Here is a 27,105-nt window from a genome sequence, read left to right as displayed (position 1 = left end):
CAGGGTGTCCTATTTCTGGGCACAGCTCTAGGAAGCAGCGAGCTGATGTGAGTATGAGTTATAGATATTAAAACCAACTTTTCCTCCACACCAATACCCCGTCCCTCCAGAAATCTTAATAGGCTTTTGAGAGCCTCCATTTAGAGCCGGCTGCATAAAATGATCCTTTGATGAAAAGGGATTGGAACAAGGGTTAAAGCAGACATTGAAAGGTTACTGTAGAGGGCACAGTGTTCATACAACCCTCCTTTAATATGTGTGGTGTGCACCTGTGATAAGATGATTCATTACATGGGGCCTCTCTTTGACAAGCTCCATCGTTCAGCCCTCAGGGTTCTGATGGGACAATCCTGCACCCGCCCAGGAAATAAAACAAGGTCAGCTTTTTTTCCCTGGGACGTAGACGGAGACGATTTAGCTTATAATGCATCTTTGTTTACTCTTTATGTAAAATAAAAACAGGGTTCAAGACATCGAAATGCCTGCTCTCCACAGAGCAGGCCAAGCAGGGAGGATGCAGACACACTGCTGGGCAAATAAATAAGGCTGGGGAAAAAATCTTTGTGAGAATGCTAGCCCCTTCTCCCTTGGATTTCATGATCATGAACAGTCACACTGGAAAACCAAGTGTCCTAACCACTGGGTTCTGAGAAAGGCCTTTGGATGGAGGGTACCCTAACATCATCAGTTACATCTCGTTTGCTTTTTATGCAGGTTTTGGGTTTATTGAGTCGTGTGAAGCTCTTCCAGTATCTTGTATGACCATTACGTGGCACATTAGCAGTGTGAGGGGACGGACCCTATCTCATGACATGAGGAAGGTTTACTGCCCCTGTCATACTGAAGTAAATCAACAAGCATGCCAGAGGTTGCCTGGCTTCCATGGGAATTGGCAGGAGGCCGGGGGCCATGGAGCTGACTTGCAATTGGCTTCATTCTAACTCACTCCTTTTCTTTGTTGCTTTTATAAGACTTCTTCATCACCTTCCCATACATTCAAAAATTGGCTTTGTTAAGACTAATTTTGATATCTTACAGCAATTATGGAAGGAAACTGATCAGTTTCCCTCATTATCCAAGTTCTTCCCTAAGTGAAAAATAAAAAAAGCAAAACTGGCATTTTATTTTTTAAATGTAACTTTTTTTTTTTGAAAGAATGCCCCTGTAATGCAAAGTAACTTCTTCATATAACGTCATAACATGAGTCACAGTACAGAGATAAAAACAAAATAAAACTTTGACAATCTAGAGGTAGGAAAAAAAATCTTGCTTCTAAAATATAGAAACACCTCCCAACCCTTCTCCTATTCTTGACATTGCTAGTAAACATTATTTATTTGCCTCGAATAGATGCGGTTACATATCACTGTCATGCAAAAGAAATTCATTTCCTTTCCGAGTTCAATCTGCCACAAAAATGCAGTCTTGTTCCCATCTCCCACTCACCTGTCCTTGTGCATTAGTAACTAGTTGACCTGTGACCCCCTGAAGACTGGAGAGGGCATTGCCAAAGGCCTGTGAGCTTGCTATGGAGCTCATGGCTGCTGCAGCCGCTGCAGCCTGACTTGCTAGTGGATTATTAACCAGCTGCAAAGAGAGAAAAGATCACCGTGAAAACCACCGAGAGGCACAGGCACAGCACACGGACACAACATTGACTCTAGGGAGGTAGTTCTTGCCTCAATTCGCTCATGCAAAGGGGCCTGGAACCCACCGGAGGGGCGTGGCGAACATTCCCCGGAAGCTCTGGGGTAGGGGGATGATGGAAACGAGGCTGGAAGGAAAATGTTGGGCAGCTTGATGGAGCCTGGGTTTAGGGCTAGCCCAGGAGGGAACGAGCCTGAACTTTAGGGGTGAGGTGGGCTGTTAGGACCTTCTTGGGTGGAGAAATGATTTTGCAGAAGCCCTCTAGATTAAATAAAACTCTGAGGAAATATCTGCTTTCCCTGAGGTAACCAGACAGAATAGCGGAGTAAATAGGATAGGGGTTGTGGAAAGAGAGGAATAGATTTTTAGGATTTCTGCGAATGAATTTATCATTTCCATTTGTGGATTGCAGTTTCTTTCAGGGACATCGAGTGAGGCAGGTGTTCCACCCCACTTTCTTATTTGAGGGGAGAAGGAAACCAAAGCCAGTAGAAATGGGAATCTATGGCCTCTGTGCTCTCAGAGCGTGAGTCTAGGGCTGCGACAATTTTGGGGCTTTACCCTAACCACAGGATTCAAGGCCAATGAGAATGGCTGTTCGATGAATGGTCGATTGACAACTGCTTGCTGTTGTAGCTGATATATGGTCTTTCCTCAGCCTCTTTCCTGGGACAAGAGTGAAACAGGGAGGAAGAAAGAGAGAGGGGGAGAGAGACCTGCCAGGGAGGAGGTTATGGCTGCCAAAATCTGTTTTTCCATGGAGACCAATTCAATATTCTCCTTCCTGCCAATTTTCCACGCCACAGGTTTTCAGGCCTTCTGACCATGAGGCAGAAGTGTGGCTTCAACTAAAATCTGCATTTAGGTTAATGACTAGATATAAATTCAAGAAACATTTAAACTATTTTCACAGTATTGGTTTTGATACATGAATTTCATTTGTATTTATTCTAGGGTGTTATTTTTTTCCCATATAGTTTCTCTCAAGTACAACAATTGTTGTGTTGGAAATAATGCATTTTCCATCACCAGTTCCCACATCCATGAAATTCCTGCATTTTTTTCAGAAACATGCCCAGACTAAGACTTGGTGGAAAAAAATTAATGCCATACCTAATTCAAGTCCTGGAAGCTCTTCTAAAAATGCCACTTTTTAAACTTTCCTTTCTTTATTTTCTATCTCAGTCTCTCTTCTCTCTCTCTTTTCCTTCTTCCCTGTTTCTTTCCTTCAAACCATATTTAATTTCTTAATTTCTTTGGAAATTTGCCTAGAGATTATACTATCTTATGAAGAAGGAAATATTATCAGAGAAAACATCAAAAAGGACAGGAATTTAATAATTATTTTTTAATTAATGTGATATCTTTATCTTATTGGTTTCTTTATTCATTTATAACTACATTTCACATAACTGTTCTTCAGTAATTCTGCTGACCCAGCTATTTTTTTTTAAACATGAGAATCCATTTTAAGTTGATTACTTTATGTCTTTTGCCTTTATCTCTCTCCCAAAAGACAATAATGATTTTCTTTTTAAGGAGAAAAAAATTCTCACTCATCAGCCTAAAGAGAAACCCTGTCTTATCCCAGATTACCACCATGGGATTTAAAATTCAGGTTGGTCTTGATTGTGATTTTTGGAGTATGTCTTTATACGATAGATGAGGTAACAGTATGCATCCAGAAGTAACTCTCCTTGTTTGTAGACTACCTGAAGTGAGAAGAGTTCATAATGTGTTCTTTTTTTTTTTTAACTTCTGAAGTGAGAAGACTGCATTGGAAACACTGTCTCCAAACTGCTGGTACAGACACTGACCATTAGTACAATATTTTTAGGTCATTTATCAAGTGCCATGTTTACATTTCTTTCATACAATACAAGTTGAAATCATAATGAAATTCTTGAGTTTTGGAATATCTCAAAATAAGCTTCTTCATCCTCAACAAATGATTAAATTATGTTCAATTGGATCTTAGTGTCGAACATGGATTTGGTCCATGGATTTTGGGTGAACAATTTAAATATCTATATACAGACTGCTCTCTGAAGAGGATGGGCAATTATTTATATTTAATGAAAAGAAAATATTTTTATTAACTGCAAGACATTTCCCTAACATCTATGTTGATCAAAAATTCATATAGGAAATTATAGAATTATTCTCTGGATACAAAATAGCATAGATTGGGAATTTCCTACATTTAGGACACTAGTGTGTTGTTCAGATATAGTCCCATGCAATTTGCTGCATATTCAGGTATTGCATAAATATAAACAATTATGCTGAATACGAAACAAAGTCTCTACTTAAAAGTGAGCTTCTGAGCCTTTGTGTTTTGGGGTCAGAAATGGGTATACTTCAACTGCTTTGGACTGCTGCCTTGGCTTATTTTTAATGTTTATTTCCTCTGTATTCTGGTCCTAGCTTAAAATCTAATTTGGTCCTCTTTTTGCTGCCCTTCCCTCTTAATAAAGCAAATGCCAACTCAAATGACTCTTTTACTTCCTACCCGGCATTCCGGTAGGTCTTTGTGGAAGTTGTCTGAGCTCTGGGGAGATGCCTTGCTGTCCCTGTAGAACTAGAGCTAGAACCACAGTCACGGAGTGTGGTGTGCACAGACAGTGGGTGCAAGCCAATCTGTAAGCTGACAGCATTCCAGGAGGACCCCTGGTGGTGTTGATGGATGCAACTTTATACCTACATATCTTTTGGCTTCTCTGTCTGTGACTGCCAAGGCAGGGATGTACTACGCATTAAAATATGTGGCAGGGAAGTGGAGGGGGTGGTCAGGAAGCCACACGTGTTCTTCTCATCACCTCGGGTCATGTCACTCTGTATTGTCCCCAGTCATATCATGTTAGCACTGCTCCTATCAATATTTCTTGATTGGAGACTCCGGGTAGATTTGGACAGAGGGGAACTCAGGCACAATAAATGCACATAATGAGCATGTTATCGTTCCGGGACGAACTGGATATTTTGAAGCTGCTGCCAAGTTTATGCCTTCAGATCTTTCATTGCCAATGTACCTAACCAGCAAAGGATGGCCCAAATGAAGTCTGACTATAATACATGGTCTTGTTTTCAACAGACCAGCTTAAAAGACATGATGAATTCTGGTGTGTGCTTGTTGATGAATGTGGAAGCTTTCTAAAGGAAGGATTTGCAGAGGGCTAGAGTTCTTATGTTATATACAAATGGATTCTGGGCCTTGAATACATCAAGTTCTACTTCTGGAGTCTAAAAACCCACTAAGAGACACATTGATATCTTAAGACAGTTTTCTCCTCCCTGGAATTTTAGAGACTACAATGACAGAATAATTTTTTAAAGTAGTTTTATGCCAGTGAGGAAGGGCTCCAAGCCTCACATTCCCCTGCTCACCCATTAATGCAGGTGAGGGCATCAGCTCTGAAAACAGACTGCCTTGGTCTGTGACTTTAAGTAAACCACACTTCATTTTCTTATGGGTAAAATGGGTATAAAAATAATATCACACACAGGGTTAGAACGAGAATTAAATGCGATAATGCATTCAAAATTTTAGAATACCTAGCATACATTATTTTCTTAATAAATGCTAGCTAATATTCTGATGGTTTTTACTGTGCATGAAGATTTTGAATTAATCAACTTAGAATTAGAACTCACCTCCATAAATATCTTTTTTCTTTGGAAATAATATGAACAAGGGTAATTATTCCCTATTTTTAGGGCAATTTTATTTTACCTTTTTGTCTTATAAAAAAAGATCAGCTTGAAGAATGTGTGAAAGTATTTTAGAGTAGAGAGCATAAGCAAAAAGTACTTAAGACAGGGCTTCATCTGCCAGTCTTGGGCCTGTCCTATTTGATGGAATTAGCTCATCTATAGAGAAAGTAGTGCTTAGAGTCTGAAGTCAGGGTCAGTGGGTGATAGCAAGAGAAGACATTACCTTATTTATAATATGTTTTCCTTATCCTTAGTTTGCAACATTCATTAGGTTTCCATAAGGGCACCCATTTTGGAGTTTAATTCCTGCCTCACATCAAAATATTATCAATGAGTCCATCTCACAGTTGCTGATTTGATAGTGAGGGAATGCAGGAAAAAGATTTGCAAAAAAAAAAAAAAAAAAAAAAATTCCTTTAGGATTTGCAGTGATTTATTTCTATGTCTGCATATCAATATGGATATTTGGTGCTCATCTCATAATGAGAATAAATCCATATTTCCAAATCTGTATACTTTGTGTATCTCCTTGCTGCCTGTGTACACTAAATGGTGATGAGAAAAAAAGCTTTGATAAAGTCTCCCCAAGGAGCCCTCTTAAATGATGTCATATGGATGTCACCATAGATAATATCACATGATGGAAGAAGGTTTTTCTCTAAGTCATGTCCCATATTCTCTTTCTCTGAAAGATGCATAGTTTGCATCCTGGAAAGAATTCAGTTTCCTTAAATCTGAACATTAGTAGTAATAATATGTTTCATGCAAATGGGCTGATTATATAATTCTATTATTATAAATCTCATTTACAAAAATATGGCAGCATGATGAGAAAATTTAGCTATGGTATTATATTCCTATGTTTATGTCTTCATTCTAAGAGGGACTTATGAATGCAGCTGCCTCAAAACGTTTCTTTGGAGCATAATTGTCTATGATCTATAGTTCTATCATTCTCCTCATGAGCTATGTGGATTTTATAGAGTATGGATTTTGGAGCAGCTCTTTTTTGCTACTAACTTTTCAATTTAGAACCCTGGAACTGTGGTGCCATTTGTTTTCAAATGAGGATATTCATAAATGCATTCATCACTATTCATTCCTCATTTAAGGTTTGAAATGACTTGGCAGTGGCTGCCTAGAAACAGCAGGAAAAATGCAGCTTTTGAGTTCATTTACATACATTAGGACCTCGACTTTTCCTGTATGTATGAAAAAGTGTCTCTTGATTCCTTGGGATTCTTCTAACCAAATCAGTACTTCCACATCTTACCCTCAAGGCTTCTCTTAAAAGGTCAAGAAATTATCAGTAGACAAATATTGGAAGAGTGGCCATATGTATCGCAACAATGTACTTGATGTGTGTTTTATCCTACTAAATGTTTCTCCCGGGTCTCATCATTATTGTTGTGTTATAGCAATACTCTCACAACAGTTAAAAAACCAGTTTTGTGAGTTCCAGCATTGAGCCAGGATTTGCTGCTCGCTGTCTGTCTGCTCACCCTTCCCTGTAGTGGTGGCAATGTGCTAGATGCTGACCTGCCCACTCTCTGCCAACCGACTGGAGGTCTCCATTGACCACTGCTGACAGATCTCTTGGGCTGGGGTGCTTGAGATTGAGAGATGCCTCTGAGGCACTGCAATATCCTAAAAGACCTTTTGAGACAGCCAGATGGAAAGGGGTCCCCAGAGAAACTCCAACCAGCCTGCGTGCTGGGAAGAATGTGCACTGGGGTGGAGCCACAGAAATCCACTCTGTCTGCAGCAGGGAGGAGCCTGGCCCCTCCTCTTCCTGGGTGGAAGCTGGGATTTAATCGGGAAGTGCACCAGCAGGGACTCTGGCTTTGCAGAGAGTCCCTATTTCTCTTTTTTCCTCCTTTTTGCCCAATAAATCCTGTTTTTCTCACCCTTCAAACTGTCTGTGGGCCTAATTTTTCATGGCTGTGTGACAAGGACCCCATCTTTAGCTGAACTAAGGAGATAGTCCTACAACACTTTGACTCACCAATGTAAAATCCCATGATTTTGGTATAGTTTCAGAATCAATTATATTTTATTTTTATTTAATGGTGAAATTGGAAGTATAGTAACTTCCTATGAGTACTCCAATATACAGCCATAATGGCTAACAGAGGAATTTTTAAGGTAACCTAAGGTTTTTGGTCAGGTTTCCCAGAAACAGAAAAAGGAAGGGAGGAAACCTGACCCAGCATGAGGCTCTGTAGTGTTTGTAGGATCTCAGCGTTGTCCTATCCTATGGGAAGGAAGCTGGGCTGTCATACCCTATACCCTATACTGTCAGTCCTTGGTTAACAGCCCATGGGGTGAAGATGAGGGTTGGCAATGCCCAGGCACTGCTGGCCCTTTGCTCTTGGGGTCAAATGGATCCTGGAGCCCAAGGAAGTCCTTGGAAGAAGGGCTTCAGATGCAGGTCATTGAAAGCCCAAGGGGTGGGGGCAACTCATGGAAAAAGAGGGATTCCAGGGGATCTGGGTGGAATATATCATTTTGTGACATAATAAGAAATATATATTTTGTCTTCATCCTTGGTTCCTGACATAGAACTCCTAAACCCTTGGAATTTCTGAGTAATAGGGGTAAGAAAAACATCTTTTGTTATTCTTAATAAGCCCTCTTTCAGCCACATCCAAATTTATGCTAATGAGGTGGCTCTAGGAGAATTCCACCTGGCTGGTCAAACCCTGTGACTCCCGGGATAGAACTTGCAGCCCCACTCCCGACTGAAGGAGAGGGAAGAGAGGCTGGGGACTGAGCTAATCACCAGTGGCCAATGATTTCAGCAATCATGCCTTCATAATGGAACCCTGCACAACAGATTTGGAGAGTTCCTGGTTGGTGAATGTGTCCATGGGCTGGGAGGGTGGTACACCCCAAACTCCCTGGTGACAGAAGCTCCTGCACCTCATGAGACCTTTCTTTTCTTTTTCTTTCTTTTTTTTTTTTTTTTTTTTTTAACATTCCTGAGACAGGATCTCCCTTTGTTGCCCAGGCTGGAGTACTGTGGTCCAATCATAATTCACTGTGGCCTCGAACTCTGGGGCTGAAGCCATCCTCCTACCTCAGCCTCCTGAGTATGTGGGACTATAGGTTCATGCCGCCACTCCTGGCTTTTTCTGATTTTGTAGCCATAGGGTCTTGCTACATTGCCCAGTCTGGTCTCAAACTCCTGGTCTCCAGTGATCCTCCTGTCTCAGCCTTCCAAATCGCTGGGATTATAGGTGTGAGCCACTGGGCCCAACCCAGGCCTTGCTTTATGTGTCTCTTCATTTGATTGCTCATTTGTATCCTTTATAATAAACTCATAATCATGTTTCCCTGTATTCTGTGACCCATTATAGCAACTTATTGTGCATGAGGAGGGAATGGTGGGACTCTCCAATTTGTAGCCAAGTTGGACAGAAGTGTGGGTAACCTGGGGCTCGCTACTTGCAACTGGCAGCTGAAGTTGGGTCAGTCTTGTAGGACCGAGCATTTATTCTGTACCCATTATGTTTTGGGCATTGTGTGAGGGGATACAGTGCGAATGACAGACTGACATGTTCTCCACCCTCACAGGGAGTATAGTTAACAGGGAAAAAAGATTTGGGTGGGAAGAGGAGGGAAGCAGGAAAAAATAAGCTGGCCAGGAAGCAGTATCCAGACCTGGAGGGGGTGGCAGTCTGGGGTTAGGGGTCAGTGGGAGAAGGGGTGGTGGTTCAGAGAGATCTGGAAGAGGCAGCTCAGAGTTGCTCAGAAATGCGTCCTGCAATTAATGCTGCATTCTACCTTGAAAGTGGAAGCAGCACAGTGAAACTATTAAGAACTTGAAATATGGAACCAGATTGCCTCGGTTCAAATTCTGGGGCTGCCAGTAGTTAGCTGCACATCTCTGCGTCTGTTTCTTTAGCTGTAGTAAAATGGGAATTATAATAGTGGTAATGACATTGTAGGGTTGTTGTGAAGAATATATGAGTTAATATAGGCAAAATGCTACAAGAGCTCCTGCCATATAATTAGCCCCATATAAGTTTTGCTGTAATAATTGCATTCCTTCTAGGAACTTCTGGTCATACTGCTGTTTTAGGATTGAGTCCCCTCTCCTCCTCATTCCCTCTAGGATAGTCCGACTGGCCTTTTTGCAGATCCTCAACTACCTCAGCTGTTTGCTTTGCTGTTTCCACCAGTGGAACTATTTTTTCCCATTCTCCCAGATCACCTCCTTAGAGCCACCTTCCTTGACTACTTTATCTACATAGCATTCCCTTTCTTTTCGAGATTCACACCAAAAGATTTATAAGCAAAAGATATGATGTCTAGGATTTGCTTCAAAATAGTCCACAGTGGGAGAGTGGGTGGAGATATGGAAGACAGGTCTTGGTTTGATCATTGTAGGAACTGGATAGTGGATCTATATGGCTCATTAGACTTTTTTTTTTTACTTTTATATATACTCACAATTTTCCATAATAAAAAGTTTTTAAGGAACCCTTCAATTCTCCATCTAGTCTTGTTTATTTCACACCTTATTAGAGTCTGATATTACATTATTCACTTATTTGTTTATCCTCTTTCTCCCTCTCTCTAGAAGTACATTTTGGTTCACTGCTATATCTTTGACTCTTTCAACAGTGCCAGGCGTCCAGTAGGCCCTCAATAAATGTTTATCGAGTGAAGGAGGGAGTTGAAAATATCTCTATCTGACTGAGAACTTGGTGGGAGTTTGACTCTTTAATATTTACAGAAAAGAGAAGAAATTTTACAGCCAAACTTATCTGAATGTTTCTTTTTAAAAATATATGCTTCAACATGCTGAAACCCTATCTCTACTAAAATATGAAAGAAATTAGCTGGGCATGGTGGCACGCGCCTGTAATCCCAGCTACTTGGGAGGCTGAGGCAGAAGAATTGCTTGAACCCGGGAGGCGGAGGTTGCAGTGAGCCAAGATTGCATCACTGCACTCCAGCCTGGGTGACAGAGCAAGACTCCGTCTCTACTATGTATATATATATATGCTTTACAGGCTACGTGCAGTGGCTCATGCCTGTGGATCAGGTGGGTGGATCACCTGAGGTCAGGAGTTCAAGACCAGCCTGGGCAACATGGTGAAACCCCATTTCTACTAAAAATACAAAATTTAGCTGGGCGTGGTGGCGTGTGTCTGTAATCCCAGCTACTCGGGAGCCTGCGGCAGGAAAACTGCTTGAGCCTGGGAAGCGGAGGTTGCAGTGAGTCGAGACTGAACCATTGCACTCCAGCCTGGTGACAAAGCGAGACTCTTTCTCCAAAATATGTATATATTTGTCTATATATATATATATGTATAAAATATATATATATGCATTACAATCTCTCATACCACATTGAACCAACTGGCCAGAGCCTCACACATCTGGTGACTCAGTCCTGAGAGCTCCTGTGTAACCCCCGTGCGCCAATTTGTCACGTGAGTTAGCACCAACAAATGCAGCCTTCCTCTTAGCTGCGCAGGCAGAGTCCTGAAAGGTCAAAATTGGCACTGAGCAGTCTTTCATACTAGTTGGGAATATTCCAGGATGTAAAACTCAACTCAGCAGCCAAAGGTGAAAACCCAGCTCTTCTCTGGACATTTTGGACCAAGAAATTGCATCCCAGATGTCCCTAGAAATTCTATGCCTGGAATTGGGTGGAGCTGGGCTGGGCTGAGGGTTTAATCTCTTAGTCTGAGGTTATTTGGGAGCTGAAGGATAAAGTGGCAGTGAACAAGGCTTTTTTTTTTTTTTTTTTTTAATCATTGGTTATGGTGGTGGAGACAGAGTCCAGCTATGGAGCCTACATCTCCCCAACCCTGCGTCATGAACTAAGCCAAAGCCCCATAGACAGCAGCATGGGCTTAAGTTGAAGGGGCCGCCTTCCCCAGATAATGATGGATTCTATGTGCCCTCGGGCACAAGCACTGCTGCTTTGAGGCCAGGCACTGGAAAGTGAGATCGGTTAAGGAGGTGGGATTTCTGGGGGTGTCAGGCCACTTGGGCACTGAGATGGTCTGTGGCTCGTGGAGGTCACTGGATGCAGAGTGATAAGTGAGGCTCTACTCAGATGGCTTCACAAAGCCTGGACATCATTGCAGGCGGACAGAGGGGACTCTCTATGAGCACTTGTGGACGTGCTGAAGAGTTGCTCTGGAAGTACGCTGGAGAGAGAGCTAGAGCTTACATGGGGCCAAGGTCCAAGTTATGTGGAGTAATTGATGAGCCCTGCACCTCGGGAGCTTGGAAGCACTTGAGGGAGGGGAAGGAAATAAATGAGTCTGGCTGACACACAGTGATCTGGTGGCAAACTCTTAGAAAGCTCTCCAGAGGGATGCATTTCTTTTTATTTTTAAATTTACTGACAAAATAGTCAAGCCCAGAGTTGAGGGGAAAAACTAGCTTTTAACTTAACCCAATACATTGATTTGATTTTGAAGTAGAGAGGTCAGCATTATGGAAACACACCAACTCTAAATCAGATTTTATCCAAGTTATATGTAGACAAATACTGTATTACTACAAGCCTACACATCTCATTTCCTTTTCGGTCTAGTCCTCCATTTAATAACCTGAAAAATCTATGTTTTTATTGAGTTTCATGCTATTTTCTTACTTACATACAATAGTGCTACTCTTACCAATTGCCTATTGTCATGGCACATTAGTTAGGTGAATTTGTTGATATTTCAAATTTACTCTTTCTGTTTTTTTTTATTTTTATTTTTTTATATTCTATCATCCAGTTAAACAAGTGATTGGGGGCACTCTTCTGATGAAAGTTTTTTTAGAAATAAATTTTGCCACAGCATAGCAGTGGGTGTTGCTCTAGTTTCTAGCTACAGAAAAGCACAACACACTCTTTAGCCACCTGTGTCTAATTTACTTTAGTTCCCAACACTTGCTGAGTTCTTACAAGGGACAATAGGTGCTACTGAGTGCAGAAGAAAACCAGAAAGGATGAGGGGCTCCAAGAAAGCTGAGACACAGGTTCCGTCTTTCTGGAGCTTCAGCACAGTGTTGTTTATCAGATATTTCCTAATAACTAAGGTGCAGGCTCTGTGCCAGGCCCCAGGGACACAGAGATGGACAAGACAAAAGCCTCATGCCTTGAGGCACTGCCCGTATAGTCACCCTACGTAGCCAATGCTTTAAGAGAAGGGCAGAGGGAGTCCAGACAAGGGATCCTCATCAGATTGTGGGGAATGTGGGAGATTCCTTGGGGAGGACAGCTTTGGAACTGAGTCTTAAAGGACGGCTCAGAGTTGATTGTGAGGGCGGTGAGAAGGTGAGAGGAAACGTCTTCTCACTCACTAGGAATAGCATCGTCAAAGGTGTGGTGTTGAGAAATAGGATTTTGTGTATAGGGAGCTGCTAGTTTGGCACTTCTGATATTTTGGGGAACATGAAGTAGAAGGAGGAAAGCAGCAGCTTATGGGGCAAGGCACGTGCTTGTAGAGGGAGGACCTTGTATATTATTTTATGGACTTGTCCTTTTTGTTCATAGGCAATGATGGAGGGACATAATCAGATATGAACTTTAGAATAAACACCTTGGAGACTGAGTTGGATTGGGTGAAGATGGGCCAGACTGGAGGCAGAGGAGAACAGGAGGTAGCTGGGAGCAATAGGGCAGTATGAGGGAGGGAGTGCAGCTGGGGGTAACTGCACACAGAAGCACGGTCTGGTTGACCACTCATTCATTCATCAAACACAGCATCAACTGTTTATCAGGTATGGTGGTGCAGTCTCTCCCTGCAAGCTTCTAGAGTATCAGAGAGACAGATACGTAGACAGACAAGAGCCAATGGGTACAAGCCAGTGTAGGAATATGCTAAGTGAACTGTGAACATATTGGGGAACTGGCTAGCTTAGTGGGGGGAAAGAGGAAGGGTGTCACGGAAGCTTCACAAAATAACTGATAGGAGCTCAATCCTGGATAAATCACAGACCAACTGAGCAGATGGGAAAGACACACAGTTGGAATAGAAGAAAGAATAATTATGGGATTATGGGATGTCAGAAAGCTGGCTATGCTCTGAATGTCCACAGCACGCCTAAGACAGGAGATGGAGCTAGGAACCTTCTGAGATGGGCTTTGAAGAAGTGGGAGAAGGAAAATAGGCAGTCCATGTGTGAGTGGTGTGCTTGAGTTCATACGGCATAGAGTGCCCACAGAGTGTTTCCCATGCAGGCTGTTTTATGAAAACACCTCAATATTCACATCCTCATGCAACATTAAAGAGCTAGCCTTAACAGCTTTGCAGCCCAGGAAACAATACCAACTGGTAGTCATCAAGTTATCAAATAATTTCATTTATTTTATATAAAGGGAATGCTAAACTGCTGACTGACCAAAAATTAATAATTGAACGTTGAATAATAAAACCAAAGCCATCATCTTTAAAAATACAGTGTTGTCTGTTACAAAAAACTACATAGATGGATGATGAAGAACCCCTATGGCTGGGTGCATGTGTTAAGACTGAGCTGTGATTTTATAAAGCATAATGTTAAAAATTAATTAGAAGCACTGTACTAGTTTATCATGAGACCTCAGATTCCTGAGAATCTGCACAGCATAGCTGGACGTCTTTTATTTATTTGGGGACTAAGTAATGGAGCATTCTGACGTATTTTACTCCAGAATATATGTCTTTTCTACAGATTCTATTTTTACCACTGAAACTCAAGAAACTGTTCTTAAGTCCAGCTAATTCAATTAATTACCTTCCAGCTAATTCAATTAATTACTTATAAAGAACAAAACATATGCCTCCTCTTCCTTCCATCCCAATAACCTCATTGGTTATTAAAATATGCTTGTAACAAATGTTATGCATAATATCTTCGTTTTATCAGTCCATGGGCAAATGGGGAGTCTTGTTAAGCTGTTACTGAATTTTATTATTATGTATAATGGCTTGCTTGCCTCATAAAAAGTATCCACTGAACAGCTGTTGTAGAAGGAAGTTAGCCAGAGATATGCTAGCCATCCCACAAAAAACACTACATTTGGGCCATACGATGTATATTTCTGGGGGCCAGTAGAAACAAAGCCATTTTTTGTTGGTCTGCTGCTGAACCTTAGACCATCTACCCTCTTGAATTCACGATAAGGGTCAGATATATCACTTTAACTATAGGGAGAAGAAAATGCCATTTCTGGTCATGTCACATCTGTCTTAAGTGGGTGTCTGTAAGCAGCTCTGGGTTCACATCCATGAAGGTTTCTTGAATGGTAAAGAGCCCAGAGGGTACTTTTGGCAGATGATTCGAAAAGCAGCTGAACATTCCAGGAGTACCTGCCACACCTGTGCCAAAGGTGCTGCAGCATTAAGTGTCCAAAAGAGAACTACGCCGTCAGGAAAAACAAATGGTCCAAATTATTAGAGAAAATACGACTGTGTAGAAGTGGGAAGATAAGTACATGAAACGGAAAGCAGAAAACATGACTAGAATGCTCAGAGGTAAATAAAACCCTTCTCTGCTCACAAAATATATTGGTTATAGTTTGTTCTAAACACATTAAGCTAACAGTAGGAACCACTACCTGTAGAAGCCGTAAGCCAAGAAAATATAAAAAGTTGTTGTATAGATTGTTTGGGAAGTTCCCATTAATAAAACCGAACATAGGTTAAAAAACATCAAGCTTAATCTCACCAAGAGCAAAAGCAAGGCTGTGTGGGAATTTTCCACATTTAGGAAGAAGAGAGCAGGGAATCACTGATGGAAGAAACCGCTCTCCCCCATCAGCAAAGAGAAAAATATTGTAAAAAATGCTTTGGCAATCCTGTAACTATTGAGAATGATTGGCTGTGCATTTATGGGCAGAAACTAGGTAACCGGTAGTGCAGAAGGGAATGTAAAATTGCTCAAAGTCTGGGCACCTGAGCTCTCCTCCGGCATCAGCAGCTCCCTGGTCATGCCATCCTGCCCTGCCTGAGTCTCCACGTTCCTGTCTGTAAAATGAGAAGGTTGCACTACATCTGTGGTTCTCCAAATGTAGTCCCCGACAGTAATGAAGCCACAGCAGTTTTAGGGATGTGTGTTAAAGAGTTAGCCTTCCCTGACAAAAACCTCTGATACACACTGAGGTCCACCCATCAATCATCCCTTGTGTTGCTCCAAGGACAGGAGAAAGCCAGATCTGCTTCCTCCTTCCAGAGTGCTGCGTGGTGTTTGGTCTAAGGCTAGTTCCATGAATGCTCAGCCTCTCCGAAGCAGACCTGGAAGGAAGGGCTTTCTCCCACAGTGGCACTGAGTGTGGTCCTGGAATGAATCACATCAGCCTCATCCCTGAACTGTTGAAAATGCAAATTCTCAGCATCTACCCCTAGACCTGCTGACTCAGAAACTCTGGGGGCTGGAGCAGCAATCTGGTTTTTAATAACTCTTCAGGTGATGCTAATTCATGCTAAAGTCTGAGAAGCCCTGAACCAGATAATTTTTTAAGCTTCTTCAAATGATAAAAGTCTACGATGATGCTAAAATGGAATAAAATTTGGAACAGTGCTATATTTTTTGAGTCCTGCTCCTACAAGGATTACTAAATAAATGTATTAACTAAATATAATTTTCTAAGTCTGTTTCAGCAAGTGGGAACATATGGCTAGAAATAAATATTTAGTGAGTCAAGGCTTATAGCAAGTTTCTAAAACAACTGGGCTGTTCATTGACTTCTAGGTTGGCTTCCAGCAGCCCACAGGCAGCAAGAAGAGGCAGGTGAACACCTCTGGGCTGGGAATGGGACTAGTGGCCTTTCCAACACGATCAGAGCTATCACAGTGTTCTATCCTGGGGAAAACAATGGAACTTTAAATCTATAATAGATTTTTAATAGCAACTAGTTACCTAATGTTAAAAGATAAGTAACTGCAAGTCGACCAGACAAAGACTTTCAAGGATTATTGCAAAGACTTAGAACTGGCACAGCAGTTTTGCCTGTGTACTGAAGAAGAGTACTGCAGAGGGAGGAAGAGAAAGGGTTGGTTGTCGCTTTGCAAGAGAGGGTTGCCATCTCTGTTGACAGAGACACAGCTGCTGGGGACTTTCATCAGGATAACTTTGATATGAAACTTGGGAATAATTTAGGTTTTGAGGGCATATATTCTTGTGCCTGGATGGTAGAAAGTTTTACTCATACTTTGATTTTTTTCAGAATAACATGTACACTACTGAGTTCTTATTTTGTACATTACATTTTCCAAAATGAGAGCACATCTTATTATTCATTATGCCTCTATACTTCTCAATTGCCAAACTTAAAGCAAAAATAAAGCAAAATGGCTCAGTGTGAAAAAAAGGAGGAAAAGAAAATAAACAACTTTAGGAAGTGATCATATAATTATTATATAGGAAATATTAAAATAAAATATAGAAATAGAAAATGAAGTAAAAACCCCAACATATTGAACATGTTTACTTTTCTAAGATTTTGGTTTTAAGAACTTGGACAAATTGACCAAGATAGTCATCACAGGTTTCAAGGAAAAAAGCCAGCCGGGCGCGGTGGCTCAAGCCTGTAATCCCAGCATTTTGGGAGGCCGAGATGGGCAGATCACGAGGTCAGGAGATCGAGACCATCCTGGCTAACACGGAGAAACCCCGTCTCTACTAAAAATACAAAAAATTAGCTGGGCGAGGTGGTGGGCGCCTGTACTCCCAGGTACTCGGGAGGCTGAGGCAGGAGAATGGCGTAAACCCGGGAGGTGGAACTCGCAGTGAGCTGAGATTGGGCCACTGCCCTCCAGCCTGGGCGAGAGAGTGAGACTCCATCTCAAAAAAAAAAAAAAAAAAAAAAAAAGCCATAAAATAACAAGAAGAAAATGTGATTTTCAAGAATGTACCAAAATAAAATAGAAGTTCATAATGCTTTAAGAACAATGTATTTTTTAGCTAGTGGCTATACATGTTAGCAAATAATGATATTTTGGTAGAATGCTTGAGAATTACAGCAATCCTCAATGTGTGTTTTGTGGGACCCTAGTCCCAGGGTTTGCCCGGAATGAAAGGTCTTGGAATGAAACAGGTTTGGGGAACACTGCATGAAGCATCTACCTCTTGGTGATTTATAAGGCATGTCAGCACGTTGACAGTTCTGAAAGTTGTCCACAGGGGGGGAAAAAAAAAACCTGCTCAGCTTGTTTAACTTTGCATTACCCAACATTATTTGATGATAGTACCCACTTCTCATGTAACACCACTAACATCCCTTAGAACTTATATTCTATGTTATACACTCTGGGAAAAGCTGGGCCATGTATTACTTTATTATCCACCGATTTAACGAATGCAAAATGGAAGAAATTTGTAATCCACCTTGGCTTCTCTCATCAACTATAGCTAAAGGAAGGACTTTATCTTCCAAACCTAGATGCTTCTCAAACCGTCTAGGTCTGGAAAACATTCTCTTTGGTGCTTTTGTTAATGTTCATGCAAATTGGTTAAGATAAGATTTATTGATTTAAAAAGAATCATGGAGATGCATGAGCTTTAAGAATTCACAAACACATCTGCCTTGCCTTACCATTAGGTGATCATCACGGTGATATTTCTGCATTACTACTAAGACAGAGTCTCACTTTGTCGCCCAGGCTGGAATGCAGTGGTGCTATCTCGCCTCACTGCAGTCTCCACCTCCTGGTTTCAAGCGATTCTTCTGCCTCAGCCTCCCAAGTAGCTGATACTACAGGCACCCACCACTATGTGTGTGTGTTTTTCAGTAGAGATCTGTATTTTTAGTAGAGATGGGGTTTCGCCATGTTGGCCAGGCTGGTCTCGAACTCCTGACTTCAAGTGATCCATCCGCCTCAGCCTCCCAAAGTGCTGGGATTACAGGAGTGAGCCACTGCACTCAGCTATTAAGTGAAATATCACTAAGTGAGCATGATCGTATCTGACGGTGTCTTCACTATCACTACCTACCTGATGTAGCATCTTTTATGTTCCAAAAAAAGAAGAGGTCTGAATGGGATGGAATGCAATGGAAAGGAAGCACATGTATTAAACAAAAAACTCTGAAGAGGGAAAAACTATAAAGTGGTTTTCAGCAGTAGGTGGGGATTTGGAGTAGGGACATCTGTGTTCATTCATGTCCATATGTGTCTATTTTAAAGGTCATAGGGTTTGAACTGGATCTGTGGCTGACTTGCCCAATTCTGGCTTGGGAATAATACTTTTCATTATTTTCTATTCATTTGTGCCTTAATATAATTGTTAAACACAGGGGAAAAATGGCCACTAAGAATCTCAACATTAAATAAAACCAAGAAACGCAAATTTTTATATGTATACGATATTATAGTTAGGAAAAAATATTTTTGTATGAAGGAGCAAATTTACATTTGGTCCTCCATTTTCCTTAGTTTCTGTAACCACAGCTTCTTTTTTAACCTTAGAAATATTGGGGGATAGACTGATTTGCACCTACAGATCAACTGCTATCCTTCACAACTGCAATCAAGGCAAGTTACTCACAACTGTTGGTCTGGTTATATCCAAAGTTTTTCAGAACTGAAAAAGTTTATATCCAGTTTCTGAGAAACTTTGGATATAATCAAAGTACAGTCATTATAAATTATAATAAAATACTACAATTGAAACCCTGGCTCTAAAATAAATCATTTTGATATTTTAGAATTCAACAGTGATAAGATTGTTTTGAAGCATCTCAGAATAAAACTAAAACATGTAGAATTATTGTCCTTAGAAATACATTTATTCAAGACATGATATAGTCATGTTGCTACTGTCTTTTCCCTAAATTTTCACTGATGTGTTTAGAAAAGTAAAATGGCACAGGGGCTTGCTGTATATTTCTGAAAATGAATGACACAACTTGTGTTTCTTATGGCCACTGCTAGTAACACAATGACTAATACAGATACATTTCTCTGTGACAAACATCTTCTTGAAGAGGAGTCAGTAGTCAGTAAACTGATGTGTACAGATATCAAAGTAAAACAATAAAATTATGGTAAATAAGCCCAAGAAATGTGGAAAAAATTGCATTCCATTTCAAAAACTTTTTGAAACAATCCTATAATTTTCTAAACATTTTTAATGCATTTCTTTCTCATGAACTTTGTCACCTAGTATTCGAATAGCAATCATGCAATACATTATAAAATAGGTTATCTCAAGTAGAAATGGTTTCAAATATAAAATAGAGTTTATGTACTAGTCATTAATTTAACAGAATAGAGAGATGCACTTGACAGCAAAATAAAGACTTTTCTGTCTCTTTTTGATTTTTGTTTTTCTCAGAAGACTAAGTCCAAGAAATTCAATTCACCATTGTGAGAGTCATTCTACAGCCAACTTTTCTTTGTTTGAAAATCATTTTGGTCCAGGTGCGGTGGCTCACGCCTGTAATCCCAGCATTTTGGGAGGCTGAGGTGGGTGGATCGCCTGAGGTCAGGAGTTCAAGATCAGCCTAGCCAACATGGTAAAATCCTGTCTCGACTAAAATTACAAAAATTAGCTGGGAGTGGTGGTAGGAACCTGTAGTCCCAGCTACTCGGGAGGTTGAGGCAGGAGAATCACTTGAACCCAGGAGGCAAAGGTTGCAGTGAGCTGAGATTGTGTCACTGCACTCCAACCTGGACAACAGAGTGAGACTCTGTCTCAGAAAAAAAAAAAAAAAAAAAAGAAAGAAAGAAAGAAAGAAAATCATTTTGATAATCAAACAAGGATATCAACAGGACATTCAAACAATGGAAGCAAGGAGATGATTTTGATTGATGGGGACTGTGATGACGCCTACTGAAGTTCCCTTCTCTGTTCCTGGGCTGGTGAAGTTTTCCATGTGAGCACTGTCGCAGGACGGTGAGACACTGGACCATGAAAACAGACACATGGTCAATTCTGCTTTCACCAAAAAAAACTCTCCATTGTCTTTTTATAAAGATTGAAAAACATTTACTCTGCTCTTTCTTTGAAAGGTCATCAACTGAAGATTTATAATTACCTAGAAATAACTGATTCTGGTGTCCCTTTTTTTTTATTTTACAATTAAAGGATATGAAGTGGCCTTGTTGATGGATTGGATGACTGCTCGAGGCAGGAGGTCTGGCTTTCCCTCCACGAACTAGGAGCAGCCTCAGGAATCACATGAACGTGTTAGATGTGCACTTTTCAAGGCCATGGCTGGATCTTAGATTCGTTCTGTGACTTTACCTGAGGCTCAGTCCTGACAGCCAATGGACTCCATCAGTGATTGATTAAAGCATGATGTTCGACGACTACCAAGACAGCAGCTCGAGAGCATCTGTAGCAAATGAAAACAACTGCTTTCGGCAAAAATTGTCCTGTATCCAAATGGACAAAGCTGAGTAACTGTATGTGGATGGTTACATCAGTTCGGCTGTGTGGAGCCAGGAGCCACCGTATTGTGGAGGTTCATGTGGATGGAATGTGCCCCCTGATGTACTAACTTGATCCTGACATTCCAATGCAATCCCCTATTCTCTAAAGGGAAAAACTAGTGTATTTGTTAGAGACATAACGGAACTGTAGAGAGTACATTCAATCAGCTATGTAAACTGTGAAACAAATGTCAGGTTTTCCTGAGTTCTGCCATGTGGTCTGAAAAAGAAGAGTCTGAATGGGATGGATTGCAATGGAAAGGAAGCACATGTATTAGACAAAAAAACCATTAGGAGAAGAAAACTATAAAATGGTTCTTAGTACTGGTAGGTGGGGATTTGGAACAGGGCCATGTGTGTTCATGTGTGTCCATATGTGTCTATTTCAAAGATGGCACGATGGAAAATAAACTAAAGATTGTGTATGTCTTGTCATGGAGACAACCACTGTGGAGAGACAAGCAGAACCATCCAGTGGGTGACCCTGGGTTCCTGGGGATGAGCTGGTTGGGTCCAGTGTCTTCCTGTCCCCCAGCACAGGGCGCCCCATGGCAGCTCAACCCACCACAGGGTCCCCTGCTGCAATGGCCCTGGGCAGCTAGTGTTTCCAGCTGAGATGCAACTTCTCTGAGCAGTTGCTGTTCCAGCTTAGACTGTTTCTGCCCCACTTTCAGGGCTGATGTCATGAGCCCAATACAAGGGAAGCTTCAGAGGGGAGCATGGCATTGACTATTACCATCATCTCCTAACTGGCTTGCCGGCTGTGTATTTAAAGATGTTTGTGTGTGTGTGTTGAAGACAGACTGGAAGGTAACCACTATCTAGGGATTTATACACAGGATAAGTGTGCTAATAATTGTATGCCACTGCTATTTGATCCAACTTCTTCTTGCTCTTTTTTGCATTATTTTCAGAAAATTAAAGAAGAAATTATAAATAAAATAAAGTGGGACTCTAGCTCAACTGTGGCCTAATATTATGGAGATAAGGTGACCTTTCCCATCCTAGTCCAGTCCCTGTGCTGTTGCCAGAGCAGCCATCCTGAAACATTTGCTGAGATCCCCCTCCTGTTAAAAATCTTTGCTGGTTCTCCCTTGGCCTCAGAGGAGCAACTCACCTCTCATCTCCCTGTGACTGCCCTAAATGTACAATTCTAACCTCATCTTCACTCCGCACCAAGTGTGAGGGAGCTATAATAGAAACGGTGGAGCTCTGGAGTCATATTGTCTGGGTTCTAAAGGAGGCTCTGCCACCCTGTTACCTAGATAGAGTTCCAGGTGTATTTACCCAGAAGCAGACCTGTGAGTTTAGTGTGTAGGATGCTAATGAAGGAGGGACCTTGGGATTGACCCCTGAAGAACAGAGCAGGTGGCAGCTGGAGTGAACAGAGAGAAATCAAGCTATGGTGCAGGCCTGGCATTTTTGGCAGCCCCATGGGGAAGCTCTGAAGCCAGAATGGTCTGCAAAAGTGGCCTAAGTTGGTTCTTTTTTTTTTTTTTTTTTTTCTTTTTGAGATGGAGTCTCGCTCTGTCACTCAGGCTGGAGTACAGTGGCACGATCTCAGCTCACTGCAAGCTCTTCCTCCCAGGTTCATGCCATTCTCCTGCCTCAGCCTCTTGAGTAGCTGGGACTACAGGTGCCCGCCACCACGCCCGGCTAATTTTTTGTATTTTTTTTAGTAGAGACGAGGTTTCACCGTGTTAGCCAGTATGGTCTTGATCTCCTGACCTGGAGATCTGCCATAAGTTGGTTCTTTAAAGCTCCATGTGAGTAGGTCATTGGATGTAGGCTACCCTAGAAAGGGGCATGGCCTTGGGCAAAGCTTTGGATGAGAAGACTCTGCAGTTGAGACCCTCTGGAAGGGGCTGCTGACAGCAGGTGACTGTGAGCCAAGAGCACTTCCAGACAGCTGCAGCAACACTTCCCTGATGAAGGGGGATCTGGGGCACTACAGCATCCCCACACCTAGCCTCTCTAAGCCTCAGGTTCCTCCAGTCTCAATGGGGAGTGATAAAAAGCATTTACGGTGGCTCAAGCCTGTAATCCCAGCACTTTGGGAGGCCGAGATGGGCAGATCACGAGGTCAGGAGATCAAAACCATCCTGGCTAATATGGTGAAACCCCGTCTCTATTAAAAAATACAAAAAACTAGCCGGGAGAGGTGGCGGGCGCCTGTAGTCCCAGCTACTCGGGAGGCTGAGGCAGGAGAATGGTGTAAACCCGCGAGGCGGAGCTTGCAGTGAGCTGAGATCCAACCACTGCACCTCAGCCTGGGCTACAGAGCAAGACTCCGTCTCAAAAAAAAAGCATTTACCTTGGGACATCGGTATGAAGTTCAATGCTCAGGCACACGGTAGGTCGCACAAGGGTGATCACTGGGTTCTTAATGCTCTGACCACTCTGAGCAACTTGGCAGCTCCTAGAACCCAACACGTTCTTTCACACCTCCAAGCCTCTGACTAGCATACTTCTCTCTCACTGGTGATGGTTTTCCAGGACCGTGTGCAACTCAGGGGCAGAGTCCATGTCTTATTCATCTTTACTTTCTCCCTCTGCCCTTGGTGCTGAACACAATGCCTTGTTAGGCAAGCAATGCGTGTTTGTTGAATGAATAAAAACACAAGAGGGAAAAAGCAGTCATTTGTGACACACAGGTACTCTTTCCATTGCAAAGATTTGAGATTTGCAGAACTTATTGTTTCATTTTCTAACTTTACCCTCGGGAAGCTCAGGGTTAAATTTAATTAGCAGTTACAGAAATGATATAAGTCTAGCTATTTGGTATCTTACTTTCTTTTCACTCTGCATGGATTCTGGTGTTTGCGTTACTGGTTCTGCTTATGGGAATTACATGTTTTTGATTATAAGTTCTCTCAGATCCCTTTTGGATGCAGGCAGGTTATAAATCACATATATACAAATAACATTTTCTAAATCCTGGCTTCAAAAACATTTGGATATTATTATTTGATCAAAATTTATCCCTCTACTTAGGAGGATTTCTTTAGAGGACACAAAGCTTCCGAATGTGTTCTGGACAAGTTGACCCAATAATTTTGCTTCCATTCTGTGTGTATCAGGAGTTGTGGGAGAGACAGATAGTAAATGGGTAAACCACAGACAAGGCAATACTAGGTAGTGGGAAGTGCTAGAAAGAAAAGGACTAACTGGGGCAGAGAGAAAAGATACTTTCAATTGTGAGGTCAGGAGAGATCTCTCTGAGAAGGCGAGAGTTTAGAAATGAGAGGAAGCCAGCCACGGAAATATCTGGATGCAGAACAGTGCTGAGAGGGAGCAGCAAGTGCAAAGGCCCTGAGGCAGAAACAAGCAAGGCTTTTTGAAAAACACTTGTCATTTTTTGCATATTCATTATTTTAATTTATAGCCAATACATGTGGCAAATTTGTTTACTTTGGTTAAAAAGAAACACAAAACAACTGCCAATTCCAATTAACTCTTTAGTTCTTAACTCATGTGTTACCCTACATTTCCATAGTCTTCAGACATGATTGTTGATATGAGCATGCTTTGAGTTGCAGTGCATTTTGCTAAAACTTTTAAAAACTTTATATAGTTTTTAACAGGTCGTCTGTCATTGCTATTACAAAAAGGAAACAGCCCAGCCATGGTGTCTGGTCCAAGCCCTGGAGCATTTGATCCAAACCAATTGCAAGTATTTCTAAGGACAGAGTATCTATTATTTTATGAGCCACAACCAATAAAATTCCTTTCTCCAGACTTTAGTGGAACAAATGAGAACCACTGGGGCTGGTTTGGATTTATCCTCCTCTCCTTGACCTCTAACTGGGCAGTGCTTTGGATTATTGAATCAGCTTCAAGATCAAATATCTTCAAGTTCCTTACATTTCAATGATTTGTTTACCACATATTTTAAGATCCCTATCTGTGGTGCCATTTATCATATTCAAATTAAACATTCTGGGGAGAAGATGATACAATTAAATCATTCTGCCCTTGCAGAATTGAAGAAGCATTTCCATGAGATCTAATGTAACAGCAATGCTGAGAGATGGGCAATTGAAAGATGAAAAAACAGAAGCTCAGAGAAGCTGCCCAGATCTTATAGGTGTAGAAGTTCCTGACTTTGGAAAAGATGTACTTTCTCAGTACATTTGGTAATGGCTGTAACTTTCACAGAGAGAAATGGTAATTCATCTTCAGAGGTCTGGCTCTAAGCACACCCAGAGCACTCTAGCACTGTATCACATGATTGGTTTGCTGTGTGATTGTGGACACCTTCATGCAATCTTTTTGGATGTTGGTCAATGGTTAAGCATCTCCGAGGGATATGAACTTAGTGCTGATTTTAATACTCTGTTGGCAGAGACGAAAGAGGTCAAAGACGTAGCTCTTCATGCTGAAGAGTTTACACTACTGGATTGATCTAATTGGGGGTCTTAGATCTCCTGGTTAAAGGAAATTTAACATTTTCCTTATAAGAACAAACTAAAATACTGCAGAAAATAGGAACATAGAAAGTTTCTGTTAGTAGTGATTCAGACTGAGGTTCTTATTTCATAGACAAAATAAATAAATAAATAAATAATAGCTGTCTGGGGTTCCTAGAGGCATGAATCATGTCAGATCACCAGGATTTCTGAATGGCTGAGAGGTTTTAAAAACAATTTTAATCTTGTACATGGAAATATTACAAAATGCATTGCCAACTACATTTCCTTCTTTTAACCTTTATTACTTTTGTTACACACAAAGTACAAGTTTGTTGTAGAAAATTGTAAAGACAAGCAAATGAAACATAAATTAAAACCACTTCAATCCCAGAGATAACAATGCTGGTATTTTGGTACCTGTCCTCTTGCAGTTCTTCTTGGCAAGGCACATATTAATAACAATAGGAGCACAGTATAAGTACTTTTTGGGGAAAGGTAATTTTTAAATTCACTTTTTAAAAACTACATTATATATTATTCATTACCTTTCCAAACCAGTAATTTTTTTGTGCCTTCCTATACTTAATAAAATTTCTCATTTGCTTGATGACTCCAGGGTGTCATTATGAAGATCAATTAGTTACAGTGTGACCTGCCTGGCTCTCTGCCCCCAGTCCTGTTTCTAGGGTGTTTGAGGATCTCCACCCGAGGAGCTTTGCCCCCTCAGACCAACAGTACATTCGAGCTTTTCTGACTTAGTGCCCTATTCTAAGGTTCTAGATGGCAACCAGCCTCTTCCAACTGGATTGTGATCACATTTGCTCTTGCTTGAGTTCTTTTCCTGAAAACCTGCAAGCTACAATTCCTTCCAGTCTGACAGCCTTCCCCAACCTTCAATTTTCCAATCTCCCAAGAAAGCCAACTCTATCCTAAAGGCTTGCCTCATGCTTCATGCCAGGGCCAGTGGGCCCACCACATGAATTCCTGGGTCCAGGGCTCTGTCTCTTTTCCCTGAGATCTGTGGCTGTGGTGGGGTCTATTCCAGTTGCCTGCCTCACCCTGGTCCACTCCCCTCCCTCAGTTCCTCTAGGTCCTCCCCCTGTCCTGCTGGCCCAGGCCTGAGTCTCTGCACTGGTGCTCTCTTTCTATTGGATGACTTCCCCCAGGCCCAGAGGTTCTGTCTCTCTGAGTTGTATGTTTCTGTAGATACAGAACAGAGATACATACAACTCAGAGAGACATTCTGATAGGCAGGGTCTATCCTTGGGTCTGCTTCTAAAAGCACCTTTTTCTCTTGTTACTTGTTAATTACAATCTGCCATGCTTTTGCAACCAGATAACCAATCTGGTTGGATCTGGGTCAGAACTTAAGTGTCTTCTCTCCTTTAAATAATGAACATGGACATTTTGACAAAGATTTAACCATTTTTATATTATTATTATTTTTTGCTTGTGTGTTGATTCTCAACTGTTTCAAAGAGCTAAGTTGCTGGACAGAGGAGTTTCTAATAGGGGAGTTGTTACCTGAGTTGTGGGTGAAAAAAAAGTTTTTTCTTGCACTTTGTCATGAAATTACATAGCTATTAGCTCAAGGGATTTGTTAAAGATATAAATAGGTTCCAGAAGAGCTCGTATAACTACTACAGACAGAAACTGGGTCAGTAAGTGGAAACCAAGAATCTAATCAACTGATTATAGGAATCCATTTCATAATTAGGTCATTTTTCTGCTTAAATAGGAACATGGGCATTGTCCCCTGCAATCATGCAAATATCCTTAGGTTGAGAAACACCTATACGTACAAATCACTCTTTTGCAACTCATAGCAAAAAACTTCATTGGGGTTCTCTTGAAAGTAGCTTTGGATGGGTTGGTGAAATGTGACTCAAGGTGAGATGCCTTGTGCCTGGGGAGGGAAAAGAAGTTTTTAAAATGGAAAGAAATGAAGCTTGGCATGG

At 41.4% G+C, this 27,105-nt stretch overlaps 1 protein-coding gene across 2 annotated transcripts in view; it reads right to left on the bottom strand.

Annotated features, from left to right (window-relative positions):
* The window catches only part of POU6F2 (POU class 6 homeobox 2), a 148,691-nt gene that overhangs the window by 59,610 nt on the left and 61,976 nt on the right, over positions 1–27,105 (bottom strand). For both annotated transcript variants that reach the window (XM_021935210.2, XM_031666025.1), the window contains one exon: positions 1,447–1,587. In XM_021935210.2, coding sequence (XP_021790902.2) covers positions 1,447–1,587 — 141 coding nt within the window. The remainder of the gene's footprint in view (positions 1–1,446; positions 1,588–27,105) is intronic.

Source organism: Papio anubis, chromosome 4 (genome assembly GCF_008728515.1).
Source record: "Papio anubis isolate 15944 chromosome 4, Panubis1.0, whole genome shotgun sequence".
NCBI classification, from domain to species: Eukaryota; Metazoa; Chordata; class Mammalia; order Primates; family Cercopithecidae; genus Papio; species Papio anubis.
Note: the sequence above shows the minus strand (reverse complement) of the source record. Positions and strands in the feature narration are given on the sequence as shown.